At 45.9% G+C, this 25,604-nt stretch overlaps 1 protein-coding gene across 4 annotated transcripts in view; it reads right to left on the reverse strand.

Annotated features, from left to right (window-relative positions):
* The window catches only part of RABAC1 (Rab acceptor 1), a 41,666-nt gene extending 17,868 nt beyond the window's left edge, over window positions 1-23,798 (reverse strand). The window contains exons 1-6 of one of the 4 annotated variants that reach the window (XM_078651347.1): window positions 23,070-23,146; window positions 21,745-21,867; window positions 18,868-19,010; window positions 12,806-13,018; window positions 9,827-9,924; window positions 4,767-4,868 (exon numbers count right to left, since the gene is read on the reverse strand). In XM_078651347.1, coding sequence (XP_078507473.1) covers window positions 4,767-4,868; window positions 9,827-9,924; window positions 12,806-13,018; window positions 18,868-18,935 — 481 coding nt within the window. In that variant the 5' untranslated portion in view covers window positions 18,936-19,010; window positions 21,745-21,867; window positions 23,070-23,146. Of the gene's footprint in view, window positions 1-4,766; window positions 4,869-9,826; window positions 9,925-12,805; window positions 13,019-18,867; window positions 19,011-21,744; window positions 21,868-22,343; window positions 22,393-23,069; window positions 23,147-23,705 lie in introns of those variants that run through there. The other 3 variants (XM_078651346.1, XM_078651348.1, XM_078651345.1) reach the window with 3 other exon arrangements.
* Between the last annotated feature and the right edge of the window lie 1,806 nt (window positions 23,799-25,604).

A 25,604-nucleotide genomic window follows, 5' to 3' on the forward strand; every position in this document is an offset into this window, starting at 1 on the left:
AGGTCCTAACTATAACTACCTACTGGCGACTGCCAGTAGGTAATATAGATCCCTTAATTTTTGGTGGTGGAAAGGATGAGTCAGATTCCTTATAATTACTTTCCTATGCTGAAATTCCTTTGCTACTAGGAATGCTGTCTATTTTCTTAGTGATTTTGCTGCACATTTGGGATTTGGTCTTTTCTCTTGATTTTGCCATTTTTCTGCATTGCTGCCCTTTATGGCAAAGAGCTAAGCGTCTGCATTGTAATAATCCTATATTGTACCTTATGAATTTTGTTATAAATGGGTCTAAAATGGTCACTCTGCCCTAGAACTCCCTTATTGAGTCTATCTTTCCTTAATTATTTACATGTTTGATAATGCCGATTCGTGGCCAGTCTTGAGATACACTGCCTCATGAAATTGAGGTATAACACAGTCTATAATCATCTACCGATGAGTGTGTTGTAGAGGTGCTTTTAGAGGTGTAAGAACTTATGGGTTCCCTGCACCCACACCAGTATCAAACTATCCAAGTGACCATGATGTAGCTTACCTGTGGGTCCATCCCTTTCGGCTACATTTGACCTGGTAAAACCATCTTGGCCTTAACTAACAAAGGCAAAGACTCATCACTGGAAGACTGCTTGACAAGAGAGTTGAGACGGATTGGGCAGACTGTAAATACAGAAGGAGAGGAAGACAGTCATCTTCCAAAGCAGAAGCCCTCCTTCAAGCAAAAACATCAAACCAACGACTGAAGACATTGCAGAAGAAGAATCAGAAGCAAGAAGGTGGACAGTAGGAAAGAGTGCTCCATGGACAAGGTCATACCCTTTTCTCAACCACTGTGAGATCAGTTGAACGTCAGGGAGACATGATAGGGTGACAGAGTCACTGAACGTCCAGGACCCACATGGCCATTACAATTCCAGGACAGAAGGCACTGATCAATGCACCAGTGAATGATAAAAAATCTCCAAGATTTAGGTGAATTTGGGGGCAAGAAGGAGAAGATACAAGATGGGGAGGAAAAGGAGATAGGAAGGGAATGTGACTCACACTCGAGAGGAAGCCAACAAGGGGGTAAACAACATAAGGGTCCAGAAAAGCAAGATAAAATGCAATGATATATACTATTATCTATCATTAGGGACATAGTGGTAACAAGTATCAGTCTTAACAGTCAAGGCCTTAAGCTCCAGTCAAGAAACTGGCAGTCATTAACCTGTTCAGAGAATTGAAGGGGGGCATTTTCCTTCTTCAAGAGACTCACTCAAAAACAATGGTCGAAGATGAGATCAAGATGGTTTCCGGTGCAACATCTAGCGTTGAGGCTGCACAAACAAGTGGGTGTAGTGATCTTATGCTTCAGAGGTTTGCACGGGCAGATCACCAACGTCCTCTCTGGTGAGGCAGACAGATATTTTGAGATAGATGTGAATACGAGGATATGCACATATACACTATGTTTTCTGTGTGTGCCCCAATCACAATCAGGAATAATTCTTCATAATAGCCATTTTTAACACTGTTGAGCTCGGGTGGGAGAAACAGTGATCGGAAAAGGTTTAAATATTGTGATACAGAAGCTAACAATGGTTTGGAGGCAGTGGATCAGTTTACGTGGGGTTTAAGAAATGGCACGATTCGATGGCCCCTCTGACATATGAAAGGTACAGCATGAGCTAGACTGCATATTCTGTTCGACAGCTCAAGACATGCATGCCCAACGAAAACACTTCTTAGCTGAGGATTGGTATCACGCATAAATGAACCCACTACAGGTAACTCTGCTCTTTCTGACCATGCCTCAATTGCCATCAGAGCCAAAAGTGCCCATTACTGGACAGACCTACAGACTCAATCAAAATCTACTCCAGGATGCCACACTCAAAGCAGAAATTGAATACACAGTAGATACCGTTAAGTCTGAGAATGATAAGCAGGAAGCATTGGTGGATCTCCTTGGGATACCCTGAAAGCAACCCTTAAATGGCTACTTATCGCAGCAGCATCTTGGTTGCAAAAGGCGATCACCATTTCAAGGTAACACTTAAGAGTGCAAATTGGAGACAGAACATAAATATTTGGAATCAGATAAAGCTTGTCCTAAACAACTAGCATTAAGAGTCCAAATGCAAGCACTAGACATGGAAAGAGCAGAATGAACATTACTATGAACCAAACATATATACTTCACAGCAGGGAAGAAGGCAAGCAGGCTCTTAGCGGCGTAAGACCGGGCCAAAGAAACAGCTGAGAGAGTGAAGGCTATTAAAGAGGAATAGGGTGTGGTTTTGACCATGGACAGGGACATAGCATCGACCTTCTAGACTTCTATCAAACCGATGTGATGAAGAAAGAACTGGTAGATGAAAGGGGTAGAATCGAGAATGGTATATCTATAAACACCTTTAACGAACGATTACAGAAACTCAAGCCGAGGGATTGAAAACACTGATCACTGCAAAGGAAGATTCAAGTGGAGTTCAGAAGCTAAAAATACAACAAATTGCCAGGCTCTGATGGGTAAACAAGCCTGTTGTATAAAACCTGTTGTATCGTGCGGACCCCACTACTGGTCCATTTCACAAATGTTAGTAAGTTGGACACCCTGGCAGATTCCATGCTAGATGCAGCCATTGTGGGCATTCCAAAGGCAGACAAGAACCATGACCTGTATGACTCATACAGAGCCATTTCTCCCTTGAATGTTATTTATTGCATTATGAATGAATTATTTATGGCTAAATTAGATTCATGCATAAGCTTGTTGAGAAGTTTTCATGGATTATTCTGTCAAACTGCCACTATTTAAATATGTCTATCTTATTTAAACATTCCAGTTAAGTTCTGTTACCGTTTCAAAAATACAATCAAATACACAATTGCCAAACCTATTAATCCGGTCAGGCAGGTCTGACTAACGTGTAAAAGACTCCACAGAGGGATTATTAGAAATAGGCCTGGACGCAACAATCATAGGTTCTTGCCAGGGGTAGACAGGGAGGCCTTCAGAGAGCGGAGGGAATGTAATCCTCTCATGGCGGGCTCATGATATTACAAGAGACACATCAGAAGCTTTGAATAAGCTAAGAAACCTCAATAGTCTCCCTGAAAAGGAGACTCTGTTACTTTTAGGACTGCATCGAGTCCTCCACTCGAAGATTAGAGAAAAGGCATTCAGGAACTTCACAAGCGCGGACTAATCCCCAAAAGGTAGGGATCATAAACAACATTTGATATCCAGTCTATGTAAGGAGATTACGTAAACTAACACTAGAGAAAAGCTCAGGAGAGAAAAGGTGGGAAAAGGAGCTAGGCAGGGACCTTGATGATGGGAACTGGTCTTTGAGACGGCACACGCGCGAGTATGAAAAGTACAAGGCAGTCAACTATGTACAGAATGAGGGTGTACTTTATCAAGCTCCAGAAAGGCTGCATGGATGGCAGAAGGTGAAGCCAGGGACCTGCTGGAGGGGGTGTGAAGCAGCAGGCTTGCTGACATTTATTATGGCACTGTCTGAAGCCGAGGAGATACAGAGTGGGGGTCCTGGAAGCAGTGGACCACATGTTTGGGCTGGAGCTACCCCGGAAAGCCGGGTTGAAACTGTTGGCCCTTCAAAACCAAGGCTCTTGCAAAAGGCAAACAGGGAAACAACTGATACTAGCCACTGTAGCAGCAATACAAAATATTTGGGCTAGCTGGGATACAGAAGGAGTACCCAACTTTGGGGTGGCGGGGGGGGTAGCGGGTGTGAAGGGTGTTTACACATAATAATCCACATTTGTATAGCGCACAATCACCCGTTAGGGTCTCTAGGCGCTGGGGGCCGTCGGAAAGATTAAGCAAGCTATTGCCCAGAGCCGCATGGTGCTGGGCTAACCTGCCGCCGGAGCCGGGGATCGAACCCTGATCCCCAGATTCCAGCGTCAGTCGCCCTGGCCGCGGCGCCACACATACATGGAATAGAAGGAATGCATTTTATACAGACCGTTCGCCCTTCCTGGTATACCTTTCACAGGGATACCAAAAACTCACATGACAGAGTTATTTCTGATTCTTACCATTACCTCATCGGAGATTTCCCAAATTCACCCCGACACAGCAAACCCAGTCCTGTGCTTCTAATCAAATGTCTTGGCAGGTGTTGATCAAAGAAATGGAGCAGTGAACAAGTGAATGTAAGCTGATGTGACAATGCTAGAGTGTGGAGTAGGAAGGGGTGGCAGGGAGGGTTAGTTGTAATTTGGATGAATTCTTGGATTCTTTTGGTCTCCTCACTGCCCAGACAATAGAGGGCAGTGGCCCGTGTAAGCCAAGAAGGCAATAACATCTCAACTCTGAAAGGACAACCCTACCCTGCACAATGGGGTCTGCTGCAGCAGTGCACGGATACTGCTGTCTGGGTGTGATTGTGAAGGTGGGAGCGTGCGTTCATCTGTTCAGAGCGTTAGCTACAGCAGTCACACAGACAGACAGTCAGCAAACACCCCAGACAGAAAGTAGGTGGCTTGAGTAAAAGTAGAAAAGCAGTGGGTTCAAATGGAGGGGCACTATGAGGGCGGCAGCTCAGTGTGCACACTGGCAGCTGGAATGGGCGACAGTATACATAGTTAAGGGTGCAGCATTTTCTGTAGGTGATGTGCATCACAAACGTCAAGATTTTAGTTACACAACACAGAGAAATGGTAAAACGTGCAAAACTATCTGAAAGACACAGCATAAGTAAACCCAGATCAGAAATCAGAGCACATTTTAAAATGTAAACAAAGCTCACCTAAAACCCAGAAGACCGCCGAGCCCGCTCCAGCCAGCCAGAAGAAGGGGAAGGACACTCCGCCGGCGATGCCGTACTGATGGGCGGTGCTCATTTCTCGACCTGAAGTAGACAGAAGAGCATTCTTAAGATTCAAACTCAGTAAAGAGCAGTCTCTTATGACAAACGATCAATGGGAGGGCAGACGTGTCTTGCACAGAGAACCTATGAGCTTGTCCGATGAGTTTGATCTATAATGCCCTTAGGGCATGTGTGTGCGCAACATGAAACTTTGAAAAATGCACTTTAGTGCATTTTTCAAAGTTTTTGCAAATTACCATGAAGTTGAACTTCATGGTAATTTGCGTGCCCTATTAGCGAATTCGCTATTTTTAAAACTTTCATGCATTGCATTTAAGGAATCTCAATTTGAGATTCCTTAAATGCAAATAATCGCAATTTAGCGATTTCTCAATTTGCGATTTCTGCATTTGGGATGATGCATCCCAAATGCAAAAATACCGGTCGCAAAGGGGGCAGATTCTGAGAATCTGCCCCTTTGCGAGCAGATTTTTGTTTGATGCATCTAGCTGCATGTCCATAGCACAGTCGAAGATTCAGCAGACTGCAAGAACAACTGCAGACTCTTGACTGCAGGTGATACTGTATAGTTGAAATGTATGTTCACGCTAATTCAAACATGCTTTTGCCTGTCTCTGGGCTTTGGTGTGCTGCAATGTAACAGGAAGACAATCCTTTAGGAAATAGGGTAGGAACGAAGGGCAGAAGGAAAATGAAGGGAAAAAGAACAGGAACAGAGAGAAAAACTTTACGTCTACGTCATTCATAGCTTTCTGTTCATTTCCACGCTTGGAGTGAATCGAGCCACCTACCGTGAGCTGGTAGAAGAAACGTGGAAGATAACCAAGGAGACAAGAGCTAGCACTCCAGAAACAGCTGTATGTCGAGATATCGACGGCAAAATATTGTGGTACCAGAATATTGTGTCAAAAATATCGATAAAGTACATGCATATAGGTATGTATAGTTTTACTATTCTTAACTCCACCTCTACGTGCCTTGAAGATATTCATATCATGAAGGCACATGGGCTCATTGAGTTAACCTCTACTATCTTCATACCAACCTTTCTTGTCTGCAGACTTTAATACTTACCTTTGTTTTCTCATTCAACAACATAAACAAAAGCAAGACCGTTTTCAAAGCATATCCTGTACCGCCACCCGCTGGATGAAGAGGGTAACTGCAGAGGCACCAAGTGAAACCTGCAAGGGGCAAAGGCCCAGTCTGCTGACAACAGTGGCTGTTGGCCTGGCAGTCCTTAAGTCTCTTTAAAACCCGCCTCATCCATACTGGGTGGACGCCACTGACCGCAGGGCGGAGATGGAGACCACAAAGCAGCAGACCACACTCTTGCCAACCTTTTAGTAAAAGAGGTAGGAAGTTTCCACTTTCTAACATGCAAATTAACATAGTGGTGGCGTCACAGTAAACTGCACCACATGAACTTTAACCTGACAATGACATCATAGGAAACGCCATAGAAGGTAAGATCATACAGCAGGGGAGGACTGTGGTCTTTGATACATCAGGACGTCACCATGAGGGGGCTCAGATATAAACTGAATGATATACATCACTCCATACAATCCTGGGACAAGAAAAGGACTGCGGCCCGGGTGAGTATAGCCAACGTAGACCCTTTCTTAAACCACACACCACACGTGGTCTTCAGGTTTACCCTTGTCTCTTCCAGTGCTAAGGTTAAGTGCTAAGAAGAGAGTGGCGTTGACGCCTCATTCAGATCCCACTCATGTCGCTCTAATAAATGCAGACTCTATCCGTCTGGTTTTGTGTTCTACAGTCTCGGAGGAGGTATCCTCCTCAATGGAAGTCCTCTCGTACACCCCCGGTGCCAAATCATCCTCGCCTATTGGGAAAGCCTGGTGGACATTGTGTCCCTCTGCTTGCTTAGATAGTGCACAGCTCACACACTGTCCATCTAAAGCAGAAAAGGGCCAGCGTGGTCACCAACAAAAAAGATCTCAGAGCCTGAGCTCCACCTTGTTGATACAGTATCCCTTCCTCATTGGTCACCGAAGCCTCTGAGCGGCGAGACTGCTGATCTGAGCAGCCCACCCTTCTAAAGAGGCTCCAGTCACCATAGTCTGAAGGAATCGCAGGATAGAGGGGGGCGCCAGCCACGAGACTCTTCCTCTTGCACCACCACCTCAAAGACTGGGGGGGGGGGCATGAAATGACAGGGGAATCAGGTCATCCCAACTCCCTGGCCTAACTGATCCTCCAAGCATTCCTGCAGAGGTCTCACGTGAGACATTGCACACCAAACCACTGAGATTCAAAAGGAAACAGATCTGAGAAGAGAACACTTGACAACAAAACGAGGCTCTACTATAGGAAGAGGCAAGACTTTCAGGCAAATAGGACATCATCTGTCAAGAAACATACGGATGTCCTTTTTCCATATCTAGGAACACGCCAAAGTACGGAACTGTTTTTGTACGAACTAAAATCGACTTATTGATATTAAGATGAAGACCTAATTTGAGAAACTGATTACCCTCAACCATAGGGTCTGAAGAGGCTTTGATAAGGGGAAACCTGTCGACAGTCGGCTAGATACGGATAAATAAACATTCATTTTGTGCAGAGCTATGCTAGTACTATAGTCACCACGGGAAACAACCTTTTACAACGCAACATCCATTACATTGCATGACATTACAACGCAACCATTACAATGCATGACACTACAACGCATACCATTACAACGCATACCATTACAACGCAGTCATTACAATGCATACCATTACAACGCATACCATTACAACGCATACCATTACAACGCATACCATTACAACGCATACCATTACAACGCATACCATTACAACGCATACCATTACCATCCAACACTTACCCTACTGTTGCACCCCCTGGAGTTACAATAGTAATTTTTACCCCTACACTATCCAACACTTACCCTACTGTTGCACACCCTGGAGTTAGAATAGTAATTTTTACCCCTACACTATCCAATACTTACCATACATGCAATGTAATGTTATGCGTTGTAATGGTATGCGTTGTAAAGGTAGTATGCGTCGTAATGGAATGCGTTGTAAAGGTAGTTTTTAAAAACTCTTTGTAATGGCATGCGCTGTAATGGAATGCGTTGTAATGGAAGTTGCGGTGTAAAAAATGAATTTTAAAGGTATGCGTTGTAAAAGTATGCGTTGTAACGTCATACAACCGTCTCAACATTTGAAAAGGACTAGGAGCTAACTAACATCAGTCCTGATCAAAGAACTCTGATTAGATAGTGACTTTTCCCAGTCTTGAATCTTAGGACAACACTCTGTGACACAAGAACTCCTCAAGACTAAGCAGAGTTCCGCGAGCCGGCAGAAATCAGTACGTTGCACTTCCTGGCTCAGGCGAGACCTAAAAATGGACTGCAACACCCGAAGGCAGTTTTCAAAGTTATTCACACTGAGAAGCGACATGGTTGAGATAACGTGATGGAGTTGGTCCTCTCCCACGTACTAATCAGAGATGCTGTTTCACTGCTGTCAGAAAGACTCAGAGCTACTTAATAATGTATGTGGGGCGGAGCACAAAGCACTTCTGAACTTCTCCTTTAGAAAATGTAAAAGAAAAATCCAAACCAGAAAATATATAAGAAAGCGGGCTTCAGTAAAGCATGGCCAAGCTTTCAAGTTAGACTGAAAATGTACTGTTGAAAGTTTCCTGACAAAACATTCTTTTTAACTTTAGGTAATCTTTTCTTCAGCCGAAATATTTAAGAGCAACAGTCAAGGCGACAACAATATGTAACTTTAATTAATATATAAGTATATTGCATTCAGTGCAACATAACATGACGTTATCACAATTTTAATCCACTAAATTCTGGAGGGTAACCGACCCAAAATAAAGGAGTAGGAGAGGACAGCAAAGGAGACCCTGAACATAAACATCTAGCACCCAAGGTACAGAGCGGCACTGGAGCGAGAGTTGCAGTGAAATGTGCGACTAGAATGCAAATCTGCGGTAAAACCCTATATTGGACCCTACTCTTTTTTTACTTTAAAAAGTAACCATTCATCTCTGTTCAAGGTTGGAAGAAAGGCCACATAACCGTCTTGGGTGCAAGCTCTGTGCATGCAAGGACAGGTGCAAGTCCCAAATTAACAAGGCCAGAGGCCTATCGGCAATTCTGGGATAAGCCTGGTGCACGGCTGTGTGAGCACCTAGGCCCCAGGTCCTATGCTTAGCTGTCTTGGCCTCAATGATGCAAGTTCAATGTCACAGGCCATGGGAATGTTGGCCACAACTCTGCATAAAGGTGCAGTGGCAGACCAATACAGGTCTGGTATGGGTAAATTGGACTAAAAAGCCCAAAAAAGGCAACATGGAGAGTAGGGGCTGTACCACAAGGGAGAGTGCAAATCAGCAACTCACATTGCTGCTTCTTCAGGATGACCAGGGGCTCAACCCCAAAAGGGTGTGTCGGTGTGTGGGAAAAGGCAGCTGTAGGATTAGGGAGGAAGAAGAAAAAGAAGCAACAGCAGAAGAAGCAGAACAACCAGAAGAAACCAAAGGAAAGACAGAAAGGAATTGAGAGAAAGATCTAGAGAGAGAGACAACGAGTGGTGACAGAACAAGCAATGTAATAGTTGTGGACATTAATGTTTTTTAAAGTTTCACAGTAGATAGGGGCAAACAGCTTGTGGTCTACAGCTACACTTTCCCTTAGTGATGTCTTGCTAATACAGTAGCATTGTTAGTATTTGTCATATATTACACCTGCTTTAGAACACACCCTCACATCAACACACAACCCCCCTGGGCCACTTGCCTTGATGTCGGGTAATATTCAAAAGTATGTAATGCCTTCAAGAATCACTCCCCTCACCAGTAATCTCATGGTATCTTAAATGCGTTTATAAGTTTTGTAATCTCTTGTTCCAAGATATGCAGCAGCTCCTGCCCTCTCACACATGCGTTTCAGGGAGAAATAAATACCTAACGCCACTTACCAAACATGATCATTTTTGACTGCTGTGTCCTCAGGTAGATTATGTAACAGGCACCGAAGAAGATGGCCAAGGCGATGAGGAGCATGGGGGATGTAATGCTGCAAAGAGAAGAGAGGAGGCACTTAAAAAAGCAAATATAGCGTGACACTGCAAAGAGAAGAAGAAGGGTACTGGGGAAAAATTGATAGCTAGGTGTACTGACAAAAACAAAGGTGACAGTGAAGAAAGCAACTGGATGGCTGGGATACTGCAAAGAGAAGAACGGCGATACGGACAGAAAAGCACAGCACTGACGGGGACTGAACACTGCAGAGGGAAGATACTGAAAGAAACCACTGATGGGAATGTGATACTGCAGAGGGAAGCAGGAGATACTGAGAGAAAAGCACTGATGGGGATGTGAAACTCCAAAGGAAAGCTACAGACATAATAGCACTGATGGGGATGAGACACGGCATGAGAAGATGGGAGAAAAATACTTAGGAAATAAAACGAAAAGCAGTGACAGGCACGAGATACTACAGAGAAAAGAAGGGGGGATACTGAGAAATAAGCACTGACGAGGATGTGATACTGTAGAAGGCGATACTGCAGAGAAATGATAGGAGATACCAAAACAAAAGCATTGGTGGTGATGCGATACTGAAGAAAGAAGAACGCTGAATAACTTCTTCCTTCCTCTCAAGCAATCAAAATAGGTGTCTGCAGCTGTTGAATCAAACTTTGAAACCTTGAGCCCAGACTTAGCACTGTTAGCCTACTTCTGATCCTAGAGAGCTGAAGAGGGCCAGGATCCTGCCAAAGAGCTCCTTGCCACCGTGGACGTCCATCCTGGGTGGATGCGTGTACAAGGTCAATTAGCAGACAAAACTATTGCCTGGCCCTCTGGAAGAAACCAACTGGTCAGCTACAACCGGCATTTTAGCTGCATATCCCTGTGAAACATTTTTCCTAAGGACAAGTGTTCAGAAGGTAATGTGGTCAGAGGACTCCTACTGCTGAAAAGAAATGGAAATTCAGAGGACAATTTGGTGCTGTACATTTTGCTGTGGACAATAAAATAGGTTGTGGGATGTCTTGACCTAAGGGGTGGCATCACTGGGAACGATGCTCTGAAGCCTATGGAATCAAGGTAATTAATATGTTTGCAAGAGATTTTTCCTGCTAGCTTGGTAGTACTGCTGGTAGAAGCACTTGTGGGGATTTACCTCCTTTTTAGTTCGAAAATAAATGCACTACCGATCACAAAGACTGTTCTGAAAAAGAAACTTCAATATTGTTGCATAATGCTGGCTTTACCTGGCCGCCAAGACCTGGAACTCACTCCCAACCGACCTGCGCCTGACCCAAGACCACCTCTCCTTCAGGAAGAAGCTCAAGACCTGGCTGTTCGAGCAGTAACGGCACCCCCCCCCCCCCCCAACCAGCGCCTTGAGACCCTACGGGTGAGTAGTGCGCTCTATAAATGACCTGTTTGTTTGTTTGTTTGCTTTACCCATCAATAACAAATACATTTGAAGATAACTTTTATTTAATTATAGTTTATTTTTTATTTGTAGGTTTACTTTGGTCAGTGTATACTGATCACTTGTACTTTCTAAGAGAAAAGCCTTCTCCTTGAGCCAAGTTACCCAGAATGGACCAATAATTCCTCAGAGATACTACTGATCTTTCTAGGACTGTCCCAGCTCGCATGGAAGGCTAGACTTCTTTCTCTCCAGCATTATTTCTAGCGATCCCAAGGTTGAGGGGGGGGGTGTAAATATAGCATATTTAGCTGTGTTAGTAAGTAACTTTGTGTGGTCCGAGATGAGTTATTGCTTAGAAATATTTAAAGGCTACAGACAGCACAAGGGCGAGCTTCACCCTAAAGTGTTGGTGGAAACATGATCATCATAGGGAAAGCACTCTTACTCAGAGTAGTCACAGTTTTCCCTGATTTGCATATGGCCATGTCTGAACTGGGGTGGTGTGGAGTGCAAAAAAACGATGGATTTAGGCCGAGATCTCTGTACTGGGGTGATGTATGACATTGTTCTGCATTCTGTCCATCAACTGTTATTTTTGCAACAGTTTTCCCTAAAGCATGTCGGAGGGAAGAATAGAGGGCCTGGGCGGCACCGGATGAAGCATGGGGCATTCACTGGGTGCTGATGGAGGAGGACAAACTCAATGGCAGAGACCACATTGGGGTCAGAGCTGAAGACAGCTGACGAAAAAGCACTGAGGCTGGATGGCAGTGATAGAAGTGAAGAAGGAAGAAGGAAGAACATTGGCTGGCCAAGTCTGAAGCCGGTGACTTAGGGCAGACATAGGAGCACCGAGCCATGATGGCAATGAGGCCCGCTGCATTTATGGGAGTGTAAAGGTGAGAACAAAGGGACTGGAAGAGACGGACAATGAGCAGAGCTGACGGACAGCAGGCGATGGGGCACAGAGACCGTATGGCAGAGGGTGAAGTCCAGGGAAGAACTGCAGGAGTACATTGCGAAGAAAGCACAGCAAGCATGGGAAACAGGGGCATGTGGGTTCAGGGAAAACATGGGAAAGTTAGGGATGGGATAGTAACAGGTGCTGTTAGTAGTAGTGTAGCAGAGAGGAAGGACTGAAAACAGAGCATTACAGAGAATGCAGAGGAATGAGTTTAGAGACCAAATGGTAACGTGAAATCCAGCTACAGAGCAAAAAAGATTGAATATACATGAAAAGAGAGAAAGGAGATTAGTGAAACAAGAGTACAGAGCAAGGAGAGCAGAAAAATGATACATGAATACACCAATGCAGCACAGTAGGAAAGCAGATGGAGAACCACAAAGACAGCAGAGGTAGAAGCGCAGGGTACTGCAGAAAGAAGCATACAGCACAAAGAGTCCTGCACTACATACAAACAGAAGCAGGTAGTATTTGGAGATCTGTGGTCCTCAGATGACAGATATGCATGCAGGGGCAAAGGCCTGTGGATCTCAATGTCAGACTCACATGCAGTAGAGGATCAGGCCAAGGAACACAAAGACATAGTTGCTCTGGAAATGCTCTACATTCTTCACCATGCGTTTGCAGAGCTCCCCGAAGTTCTTGGGCTTCGAGAAGCGCTTCTGATCCACAAAGTTACCCCATGGACGGATGGTGGTGCGCCGTTTTTCAATCCACTCTTTGGCTGGTCCTTGGGAGATGATCTTGGGCAGGGTGAACCTAAACAGAAAAAAAAAATAGAAGAGGGCAAAGGGGTCACCAGCAGAAAACATACACCGCTTTTCAGTCTGTGGAGACTCTTGTGGTTGAATATAGTTAACAGACATGTGTGTGTGACAAATTAAATGAAATAATAAAGTAATGATGAAATACAAGTGAACCGTCTCATTTCTGACATGAGGAACAGCAGTATAAGCTTACAAACTATAGATACACTACCCTAAAACAAAAGTAAAGCTACTTAAGGAAAAAAAAAAAGATGAAAATGGAAAAAGAGCAAAAGGAAAGAACTGGAAAGAGATAGAAACAAAGAAAGAAAAAATAACATTAAAAATACAAAAACAATAACCACTGACAATGCCAAGATGTCTTGCCTAGCCAAACTCTTGGCTGTGCCAATACTTTTTGTTAAGTCTGTCCAGCACAGGATAGAAGCAAAATACTTTTACCAGTGCTGTGCAGCATTATGGATAAAGAAATTGAAAAATATATACACAATAGACTGTGATGATGTGTGCTCGCCTACATCAAAACACATATGTGCCTGCATCATGACGTGGGTGCAGTTTTCTTTAAAAACACACATATAGATATTAATTCACTGAAAAAACTAAAGGTTACAGGGATGTTATAGCTAGTGTCAGATTTCACTCATAAACCAGCGAAACGCGGCATTTATAGTTACATGAGCTAATGATAACTTACGCCCCTGCAATGCACTGCTTATGACCTCACATATTACATCTCATCATTGCTTGGAGGTCAGAGGATTCCTACTCTGCCCCCTTTTATTTATTTTCACTTTTTTTGGGACTCAGTGAGGCCGAGTCCCAAGATGACTGACAACACTTCCTGGTTGAAGTGTTGGCAGCCAATCAGAGCACTGCATTTTCTCTGCATAAGCTCGCGTTTGTTCGCGAAGACTTCGCTACCAGGGATATCACTATAATTTACAACTTACATTTCTCAACAACTACAGAACAGATTTACACCAAATAAGCAAAAGGCACGTCCTTGAACGAACATCTACCTCTCTGACAACTTTGGTGTAAATCCCTTCAGTGGTTTGGGCTGTAGCTGTTGCTAAAGGTTCTTAAGGGAAATAACATTACAAATGCAGCCTTATTTCGCACCCCAAATTCTCGGTCCCCACTGCACTGATCATTCACAAACTTTCCATGACAACCAGAACCTATCTTGACACTTTTTGGGGAAAATGTCATGAAGATTGGTCAAACTACGCCAACGTTATAGGCAAGTCAAAAAATGCTTTCCTTATGGAAACCAGATCCTAACTATAACTACCCTCCCCCACCTTTGACTTAAATGATTTTTACGTGTGAAAAAGCTTAATACACTTAGGAAGGAAGCAACAGGGAATGGGCAATGGGTGAAAATTTTATAAAATAAACAGGTGAGTGGGGGAGGAGTAAACAAGCATTGGCACAGCCAATAGGTCTCGCCTTTGGGACCTTATAAGGGTTTAGTTATCCAGCACAATATCCTTGGTGCAACAACATCAAGTGTTGCATGGCTCAACACTTATATGGTCCCAAAGGTGAGACCTATTGGCTATGCCAATGCTTGTTTTGGTAGGACATTAAGTGATTTGCCCTGACGCTCGAACCTTGGTTTCCGGCTCCAAAGTTGGCAGCCTAGCCGTGAGACCACTCAGTCGAGTAATAACACCAGCCTCACACAGAATAGCAGTGAATACTGTTAAGTGAAAAACCGAGAGGGTTAAAAAGAGATCATGCAATCCAGAGATGGAGAGACCGCCAAGGAGGACAATGACATCAAGTAGAAAGACTTGGAAGAGACTGCATGAGTAAAAATCGCTCTCTCCGAAGCAGTGGTGTAGAAGGATGCCATTGGCCCTGGTGCATGCAAGGAACAAGATTGCTCCCTTGGCTGATGTTGCAGTAAAATGCAACATTTATCAAGGTGCAATGGGTCCCGGTGTCACTGCACCTGCTGCACCAATTGTAGCTGCGCCATCCCCCTGCTCCAGCAACCGGGGATGAACGGATGGAAGGAGTACAATATACTAGAAGGGGAAAGGAAGGTCATAGTCCGATCAATAGATGTTTGTATTATTATCGGTCTCGGGGCGTGTGGCATCTGCTCTAATAATGTTAAGAGCCATCGCAAAGGCTATAGGGGAGGCAAACCTTTCCACCAATTTGAATTTCTGATCCGAGGCCTGGGGTGATTGAAGGAGAGGGGTGAGGGTGAGATGGGGGAGGAAAGAGTTTGGGTAAAGGGAAAGAAGATTAGTTATGGGGAGAAGGAGAAGGAATAGTGGCTGGGGTGAGATAGGCAGACAGGAAAGAAAAGGGCAAGCAGAGAGGCTAGAAAGACTGTTAGATGGGGTATCGAAGAGTAGAAACCGGGAAAGAGGAGCACTGACAACGGGAAGCACAGAAATAGGCCTCAAGAGGGCATGGGTAAAAGAAGCAGGGACCAAAGAAAGGACAAGAATGTGAACACAGAAAGCACAATGGGTGGAAGCAGGGGTCTGCAAACGTGCAGCATTTTTTCCATTAAAGTTTGTGAAATTCCATGACAGTTTAGAGTAAAATGCTGTTTGCTGGTACCTTATGTGGCTTTATTTTTGCAAATGCACACCTTGCACTTAAGAAAACACCTCTTTCAGCACGATATTTTCAGTGCGAATCAGTACCCTGTTTGTATCTCAGGAGATTTTTTTTTGTTGTTTTTAAACAAGTTGACTGCTCGCTCAAAAAAAAAGTCGAAAGTGACCTTTCAAGTAACGCAAAAGTCGAAAATTTCTGGAATTTCACCAACATATTTACAATTTCACCCAGGCTGTGTAAAAATATTAAAGGAAGAGTGAGTAAAGGTAATAAATAGACTGGAGAAGAGGGCGGTAGTTACATAAACAGCGAAGGCAGAAAAGTAGAAAGCATGAAAGACAATTGTGAAGAAGGGAAGAGAGATAGGAGAATGAATAGAAAAGGGAACAAGCGAGAGTGTGAAAGTTCATCAAAACAAGCGAGAGGGACAAGCACTTGTGCTGCCATGCGCTTTGAGGGAGCGAGCAGCGAGGGCTGAAATCCCGAAACCGGTCCTAGGATGCCTTTTTCCAGTCCAGGGAGGACCTGGCTTGGCAGTTCGGGCTGGACTGTTCCCATGGGGCACAGGGTCAAGACTGATTTGCATATGGCTGGGTTCAAACTGGAATGGCATGGTGATCAAAAAACCTATGGATTTAGGCCCAGATCTCTGTACTGGGGTGAATGTATGACATTGTTCTGCATTCTGTCCATCAACTGTTTTTGCATTTGTCGCCCGAGTGGGACGGGTACGCTCACACGTGAGTCCAGTACTCTCCATGCCACTGGAATAAAGCTATCCTGGCTGATGAGGGCTGAAAGCCCGGAACCGGTCCTAGGATGCTTGTTTCCGGTCCAGGGAGGACCTGGCTTGGCAGTTCAGACTGGACTGTTCCCATGGGGCACAGGGTCAAGACTGATTTGCATATGGCTGGGTTCAAACTGGAATAGCATGGTGAGCAAAAAAAAGATGGATTTAGGTCCAAATCTCTGCACTGGGGTGAATGTATGACATTGTTCTGCATTCTATCAACTGTTGTTTTGCATAAGACAGAAAGAAGGGCAATAAAAAAAAATGAGAGAAAAAGAAAAGAGGGAATTTGGGAGGCGAAAGTGAGCTGTAAGATGCAAGGAAGACAAAGTTCTAGCGGGACATAGAGTAAGAAAGGGCGAGAGATGCGACTTTCTGGTCATAGAAACCCAAATCAAAAGATCAGTACGCTGTGATGGCAAGGGACAGACCAGAGAAACCTTTTAGGGCTTACAAGGAGCGATATATTTTCTCCCACAGATACATGACACCGAAGAGGAAGAACAGGCTTGCAAACTGGCCACACTGTGGCTACAAGAATGTGCCTATGGCAGGACAAAAAAAGCAACCAATGAAACTTGCAGCAAGTAATTCCGGAACAAGACCTGAAAACAGTGGTGCAGCCCCGCGTTCTCTAGGCTAGACTATGGAATTGCCCTTCTTTCAGACATTCCCAAAGTTCACCTAGGCCCATTGAGAGCAACACTATGGGCTGCAGCATGCTTTGTCTTAGGTCTCAAGACATTTGACCACATTGACCGTACCCTGCTAACCTGAAATAGCTCCCCATTGAAGCACCGGCCCAATTCAAAACCGCTTGCATTGCCAGAACGCTGCCCTCCTCCTCACCCTCCTATCTAAATGAGAAGCTGAAAATCTCCAGGGCAAACAGGGGTTGCAGAAATGCCCAGTCCCTGCTCCTGGAACCCCACCCCCTATATTCAGTGGAGAACGTTTCACAAATAAGTCTTTCTCTGGTAGTGCCACTAGAATCTGGAACTCTCTGCCTCCCTTAATCCATCTAACCACCTGCCTAGCAACCTTCTCGGTATCTCTCTTACTGGTCTGTGAGCATTTAAAAGGCAGCAGAGGGGTATCGCGGGGAGCCTAGAAATATTGGGTATCTTTGTGATGTGCTGAATGGCAGTTTGGTGCCTCGGCGTCCTTTCTGGAATCCTAGCCCTCAGACTCGCCTTCCATGGAGTAAAGAATATGCAGGCGACAACTGTGACTACAAAAGAACATGGAACACAAGGCAAGATGTATTGGGGGTGGGGGCGGGGGGGGGGGAAGTCTCATGACAACTATATCCAGCAGTGGAATTTAGGCTGTCTTTTTCAAAAGTCTTTCCCACTGTTGCTACCACAATTGGTAGAGGCAGACCTTTCCTTCATACAATATGGCTCCTACTTTGCTCTGTTGGGACATATTCATCTGTGGGAAGGGTGAATAGCCAATGTGAATTTCTTCAGAGGGAGCACTGACTTTTCCAGATAACCCACTCTTCTAACATGAATGGAAACGGACTAGAAGGGTAGCTCTGACAGCATCTTTACAGACCTAACATTTTTTAATTGATCGAACATACTAGTAGGATGTCTCAACTAGGTTAGTGGCGGTCAATTAAAAATGATGGCTCAGCTGTGGATGTAGCAGAAAACAGACAGCCTTTAATGTGTGCTATCACAGCGGTTCACAGGAACACAAGACAGGCAATTCCCTCTAAGAAACAATTTTTGCATGAAGCCAAGAGAAAACAGAGAACAATGTCAGCAACAATAAAACAAAGAAAAAGTGTTCTAAATTAATATAACTTTCATAAGCACCCCTTCCCACCTGAATCAATTGTGCAGCTGAATATCAACAGAGTTTTACCCATTTGCTGAAGTGAGAATCTAGACAGAAGCACCTTGGGGCACCACAGTTTACCTGCAACAACACACTGAAAAATACCATGGGGTTACCAGCATTCTCCCACCTCACCGCCAAGACCTGGAACACCTTCCCCCCATCCACCTACGACAGACCCAAGACCTGCTGACCTTCAGAAAACTCCTCAAGACCTGGCTTTTCGAGCAGTAGCAGCATTCCCCACCCCAGCGCCATGAGACCCTCACGGGTGAGTAGTGCGCTTTACAAATGATATGATTGATTGATGTAATGATGTGAGAGAAGTGAGACGCAGCATTCAGAGCCGTTCACTATGGAGATCACGATTTGATCCCCGGCGGCAGCTCAGCATTATGTGACTCTGGGCAATAGCTCACTTTCTCTCTATAAAGGCCCACAGCGCCTTGCAACCTTAAGGGGTGATATGTTCGCGCTTTACAAATATGGATTATTATTATGTGGAGATAAACGTTATGTATACGAGATGCAGAAAGAACAAATACAAATGCTACTGGGAGTCTCCGGTATTGACGAGATTCTGCAAACACGAGAGAGAAGTACAAGGGGTTTACTTGTTCATGATGCCACCGGCTTCCTCTTCTGTTTCTGAACTGAAGGGGTCCAAGGGTTTCGCAGCCATGCCCAGTAGTAAGAGAAGTTACTGCCCACCACGACGGTGGACTGTATTTAGAAACTGAGAAAGGAGTCAGCAGTGCTGTGGAGAAAAAACAGAGATGAGAACAGACCCTCAGAGACCAATGTTTTGCCAGTACTATGAAGGCACCTGGATTTCCTGGCTTGTTTGAATGAGTCATATGACAAGGAACTTAGCAATCAAGTTCACTGAAGGAGTTAAATCTTGTAATGACTTCCTCTTCCTACACCTAGCAAGCACAAAGCCAACCCATGGAGAGATAACTGCCCCTTCACTGCCCCTTCATTCTTGCCATAAGCTGCAAGTGTCAGCTATTCAAATTCTTTCCACTCCTCCCCCCCCCCCCAAAGTGTGCTCCTCCCTTCATGAATTTGCCGAGTGCTTAAGAACCCCCCCCCCCTCTCCAACCCCTAGATGTTAGCCACTTCTTCTAGGGTATTCCCTCTCCATTTCAGGCTCTATTTACACTGACTCTCAAGCTTTGATAACTTTACCCATGTGTTGCCTTCCTGAACCTATACCTTTCACTCACCAATCAATGCATCTCATCGCAGAGGACAACTCCATTGTTAAACCAGTCTTCCCATTTGTAATGCCTGCAGAAACTTCAAACTCCAGGTCATATGCCTGATCGAAGGTATGCTTTGATCATTGCTGATCACCACAATCCTAATGTGTTGCTTTACAGAATGGTGGCTCAGAGTGCTATGAGGTATTATTTGTCTCCTCAGACTTCTCCTTGCATTCGGCAGGGTCTAGCAAAAATGGGAACTTTGGGAGCTCTCACACCAGAAGGCAGGAGTAAAGAATGAAGTTTAAGAGTGCAGTTTACAAATGACTTACATGTGTTAACCTAGACACTTGTTAAATCATACAACCGTAAGAATAGTAGCTAAACAGTTATTATACTGGAGAATTACCTTTACTCATCTGGCTATGTATGCCTCTCTGGTGCCAACTAAGGACATTAGGTTAAGTCGAACCCTTGGAATAAGGATTCAGCAACCATACTTCTTCTCGTGGAAGTCCTTTACCCAATAAAAGTGCAGACAGGGTTTTCAAATGCAAAAATCTTAACAAAAGAATGACTGGCAGAAGTCATAGGTTTTTCGATCCTAATCCGGTCTTGAGCTGGCCTGGATGCTGGCCAAATGACGCCGCAGCCCTCTCACCTTGCACACGGGAGAGGCTAGAAATCTTAGGGTGATTTTGTTATGTTATGTTATTAATGGGTCTTGTATAGCGCAACGGCTACTCCAAAGGAGTGTCCCGGCGCTTTATGCTCCAGACCCAGAAAGGAGACTAAAAAAGAACATAACAGTTAGCAGAACAACAAAAGAGAAGGGGGAACAAAACTCTACCCAGCAAATAACCAAGTCTTAAGACCCTTCCTAAAAGCCAGCAAATTGGATGTGAGTCGTAAGGACAATGGTAAGGAATTCCATAGCTGAGGGGCCAGAAATCTGAAAGATCGCCCTCCCAGACGTGCCTTCTTAATACGTGGGACTACAGCGAGTGCTAAAGACTCTGATCGTAGGGAACGTGTCGGCTGATAAAAGTTCAGCCTCTTCTGTAAATATTTATATTATATATAAATATTTTAAACAGCCAACTCTCACTTAAGTCTCAAATTCTCTCTGTAGTCAAAAGTTGCTTCTGGATCATGAAGGGACTTAAAATTACCTAATCTTTCTTTATTGGGAAGCCCATAAAACTGTAGTTGAAGCTTCCATTCTATCCAGACTGGACTATTCCAGTGTCTTATCACTTTTCCTGATCCAGCGTCCTCAGGTAGTGCAGAATGCGCCAGTTCGCTTTATCTTTAATCTTTGTAAGGGCCCCCAACATTCTATTTTGACGCAGAAATGCAGTATCTGCGACGTTCCTGGGCCTTTGCTACCTCTTTCTCACTCTGGACTTTTTGCCTAGTCAAAAAGCGTTCAACATCCAGCAACAACCCTCTCACAGGTTTTATACCCAAGGTACTGCCTGGCTTCCAGTATTCTCCCTTGAGCCTTTGGCCCCTAGAGCCAGAGCTGGCTTTAATTACTGTGGTCACCAGTGGTCCATCTCACCCTTTGTTCCCTACTATCTCAACCTTAAACCCATGCTAAGCCCACTATATCAGCTTGTGTACTGCCAGTTAACAAGTTCCTCACTCAATCTTGCATCACTCTGCCCCATCTCTAAGCCATTGTCCCTAACTGTAGGCTATATACCCATGCTTATAGTATCATTACCTTTTGACTCCACCGTCTTCTGTCTTACTTACCTGTTTATATCATCTTATCAGCTGTTCCTTTCCACTAAGGCCACATTTCACCTTTAATTGTCTTCCTCCTGGATATCCTCAGTGCTTGATTACAGGTGGAAGAGGTGTGGCGCCGCGGCTAGGGCGACTGACTCTGGAATCTGGGGATCACGGTTCGATCCCCGGCACCGGCGGCAGATTAGTCCAGCACCATGTGACTCTGGGCAATAGCTTGCTTAATCTTCCCCAGCGCCTAGAGACCCTTACGGGTGATTGTGCGCTTTATAAATGTGGATTATTATTATTACATCTCTTGCACCCTTGTTTGCTGGCCAATACATGCAATACCAAACTGATACATCAAACTCCATTGGCTCCCTCATTCCCCACATTTGTTCCTTTTATCCTCACTTGCCATACTGTTCTTATTGACCATTCCCGCCTAGCTTGTGTACCTTCTAGACTTTTGGCTAAATCTGCCTCTCTACCCACTGTATTTTCTTACTTTAAAACCTCTTTGCCCATTTTAACCACTGCTCCTACCTGGTATGGCTCTCCCACTCTATCACAGCTGCCATTGAGGAGTCCCATGCTAAAAGCAAGGAAGGGGAACCACCAGGAAGAAGACTGCTCGCTGAACAACCTGGTCGTCAAATGTTTCCTATACTGGGGGAAAGAGGAATCTAGGTAAATGGAAGAACTGCCTCCTTAGGTCTTAAGCTGTAACCTCAGGGTCTTGAAGGGTAAGGCCTCCTCTGAGCTAAGAGGACAGGTAGGCACTGACAAAGCCTTTGACAGGTAATGAAGGGAAGTTTATGAAATAAAGGAAAGCAATGACCAAAGCTCTTAACAGAATGCATTTCTTGATGGTGAGCCAATTAAGTTATTTCAGTCATAAACTGTGGCTTCTTCTCCCTCCCCCCATCCCCTCTCTGCTCCCCTAACCCTGAGCCCACACACCTCCCCCTCTCTGGCCTGCCCCTGACATAACCAGGCCCTTTGTCCAGATACACCAGCCCCCCCACCTTCCAGTGCCCACTTACCTCTTGCTCCTCCTTTACCCCCAGCCCCCTCATTACCCCCATTACCCCCGGGCCCCACTACGTCCTCGCCCCCCTTGGCCTGCCCTTTTTGCCCCTTACCCCCTCTCAGGTGCCTCGAAGCCGCCTCTGCCCCTCTCACCCCCTCTCACCCTTTCAGGCGCCTCGAAGCCGCCTCCGCCTCTGTTGCCCCTCTTACCCCTCTCAGATGCCTCTCACCCTCTCAGGCGCCTCGAAGCCGCCTCCGCCTCTGTTGCCCTCTTACCCCTCTCAGGTGCCTCTCACGCGCATCAAAGCCCCTCTTACCCCCTCTCATGTGCCTCTTACCCCCTCTCAGGTGCCTCTTACCCCCTCTCAGGCGCCTCGAAGCCCCTCTTACCCCCTCTCATGTGCCTCTTACCCCCTCTCAGGCGCCTCAAAGCCGCCTCCGCCTCTGTTGCCCTCTTACCCCTCTCAGGTGCCTCTCACCCTCTCAGGCGTATCAAAGCCCCTCTTACCCCCTCTCATGTGCCTCTTACCCCTTCTCAGGTGCCTCGAAGCCCCTCTTACCCCCTCTCATGTGCCTCTTACCCCCTCTCAGGTGCCTTTTACCCCCTCTCAGGCGCCTCGAAGCCGCCTCCGCTGCCCTCTTACCCCTCTCAGGTGCCTCTCACCCTCTCAGGCGCATCGAAGCCCCTCTTACCCCCTCTCATGTGCCTCTTACCCCCTCTCAGGTGCCCCTTACCCCCTCTCAGGCGCATCGAAGCCCCTCTTACCCCCTCTCATGTGTCTCTTACCCCCTCTCAGGTGCCTCTTACCCCCTCTCAGGCGCATCGAAGCCCCTCTTACCCCCTCTCATGTGCCTCTTACCCCCTCTCAGGTGCCTCTTACCCCCTCTCAGGTGCCTCGAAGCCGCCTCCGCCTCTGTTGCCCCTCTTACCCCTCTCAAATGCCTCTCACCCTCTCGGGCGCCTCAAAGCCGCCTGCGCCTCTGTTGCCCCTCTTACCCCTCTCAGGTGCCTCTCACCCTCTCAGGCGCATCGAAGCCCCTCTTACCCCCTCTCATGTGCCTCTTACCCCTTCTCAGGTGCCTCGAAGCCCCTCTTACCCCCTCTCATGTGCCTCTTACCCCCTCTCAGGTGCCTCTTACCCCCTCTCAGGTGCCTCTTACCCCCTCTCAGGTGCCTCTTACCCCCTCTCAGGTGCCTCTCACCCTCTCAGGCGCCTCGAAGCCCCTCTTACCCCCCCTCAGGTGCCTCTTACCCCCTCTCAGGTGCCTCGAAGCCCCTCTTACCCCTCTCAGGTGCCTCTCACCCTCTCAGGTGCCTCTCACCCTCTTAGGCGCCTCGAAGCCCCTCTTACCCCCTCTCATGTACCTCTTACCCCCTCTCATGTGCCTCTTTCCCCCCTCAGGTGCCTCTTACCCTCCTCAAGCGCCTCGAAGCCCCTCTTACCCCCTCTCAGGTGCCTCGAAGCCCCTCTTACCCCCTCTCAGGTGCCACGAAGCCGCCTCTGTTGCTCAAGAGCCTCAAACATCAACAAACCAGCAGAGCCGCTTCCACGTCAGTGACCTGCGCGTCACCACCGACGTCACAGGGCCACGCCTGCCACGGTCTGCGGCTGCGCGGCGGCGGCCATCTTGGATTGGGAGCCTTCTGCCGGACAGACGACGGGAGAAGGGGTGAGCTGAAATAGTGGGGAAAAACACTTTCAATAACAAGGTGGAAACACTTAATATGCAAATATATAATAGTAGCCCTGCCTAGTGAAACACAGTGCTAGGAAACGCTACTTCATGTGTATGGTTTACAATAGAATCATAGCTGCCAAGGTTTCAGATTGCTATGTGTGACGTTTTCATAATTTCAGTGTAATAATGAGTGACATTTAAACAACTATGAGTGACACTTTCTCACAAGCAAAATCAAGCATTGAATACGAAGGAAACATACAATTATCAGAAATGACACCCATTTGAGCAACTAGAAACTCCTAAAACAATATTAAAACATATCTGCAAAGCACCAGAAATTGAAGGGCACAACCTAGTGCCCTTGTAACCTGATCGGTCAGCGGCCAAAGACTCTAAGCATTGGGCAAGCCTCAGGAGAGTGAGACTGAGGCACACATAAATTACAGTCAGCCAGGCCCTTTTTGCAACATAATAATGAAAGACAGGGATGGGGGGTGTCATAGCGACCTAATCTCTACCTTCCAGTTTGCTTCCAGCTCTTTTATGACAGTTATTTGCTCCATGTTCTAAACTGGGATTTTAACTTATACACTTCAAGTAAAAAATTACCTCTCTAACTAAAGCACTGGCCTATTTTCATTATGTGTACTCCCTGATCTGCATGGATCGCGTATTTTGCAGCAGGTATATTAACCTGCTGTGCTACTTATAATCAGTCAAGACTTTCACTAAAATGATCGCGCTCCAGGAAGAACATTAATCAGTTGACAAAGAGCTGCCATCCACAGTTACCGTCTAGAGCTTGAGCCATGTAAACACTCGGAGTAAAAGTCTCATGCATACATGGAAATTTAGATATGGCTCTGAAGGCGGGTCGAGGGAATCTTGCAGAGGCCAACATAACGGAAAAGAGGTACAGAGTGGCCTGAGGTCAGGAAAGAGCCGGGACTAGACAATTCAAAGTTTTGTCAGAATATTTGCGTTTCTACATAGAAAGTGTTCGCTCCGACGGTACCAGGCATGTTTTGTAGCAAAGATTACCCCACCACTATCCAGGACATTTGGTAAATATTATTTCTTATCACTAAATAGACACTGCTGGCAGGCAGAGTCTCTAAATTACGGGAACCACAACATTTGGAACTTTAAATTAACGTTACTGCAATTAATCATGTTATGCGTCCACACACTTACTTTATGCAGGGATTGCGGAGAGAGCAGCTGCATTCCATGTCGGCCGCCCTCCCCTTGTCCGATGCCTGACAGCCCGAGCTCGGTTGGCCCGGCTCAGTGTCAGCTGAGAGCTGCAGTCAGGGGTCCTGGCCAGTTTGTTTGGGCGGCGTCAAGACCACAGTGGCCTCCGTCGTGTCCTCGGGGGTCGGACTCATGCTCAATTCCAAATCCACATAAATCCTCATTTTACAGAGAGCGGGCTCAGTGCAGAATTAACTCCCGGTATCACTACCCATGATTGGCTGCAGCAGCTGTGACGTCAAGAAAGTGCGGAATGCGGCGGCTGCGCAGTGATAAATTCAACAAACCAGCCTCTTTAGTATGTCGAACTGCGCGCGCTTCACCGGCAGCTATTAGTAATTAAACAGGCCAGAGCTTGACCGCAGCTCTGACAGCTGAGGACCACAAGCCCTAATATGCGTAACTTCGCATTTCAGTGCGGTGATGCGGACCACCAC

The sequence above is a fragment of the Lissotriton helveticus genome, chromosome 7 (assembly GCF_964261635.1).
Source record: "Lissotriton helveticus chromosome 7, aLisHel1.1, whole genome shotgun sequence".
In the NCBI taxonomy this organism is placed as follows: domain Eukaryota; kingdom Metazoa; phylum Chordata; class Amphibia; order Caudata; family Salamandridae; genus Lissotriton; species Lissotriton helveticus.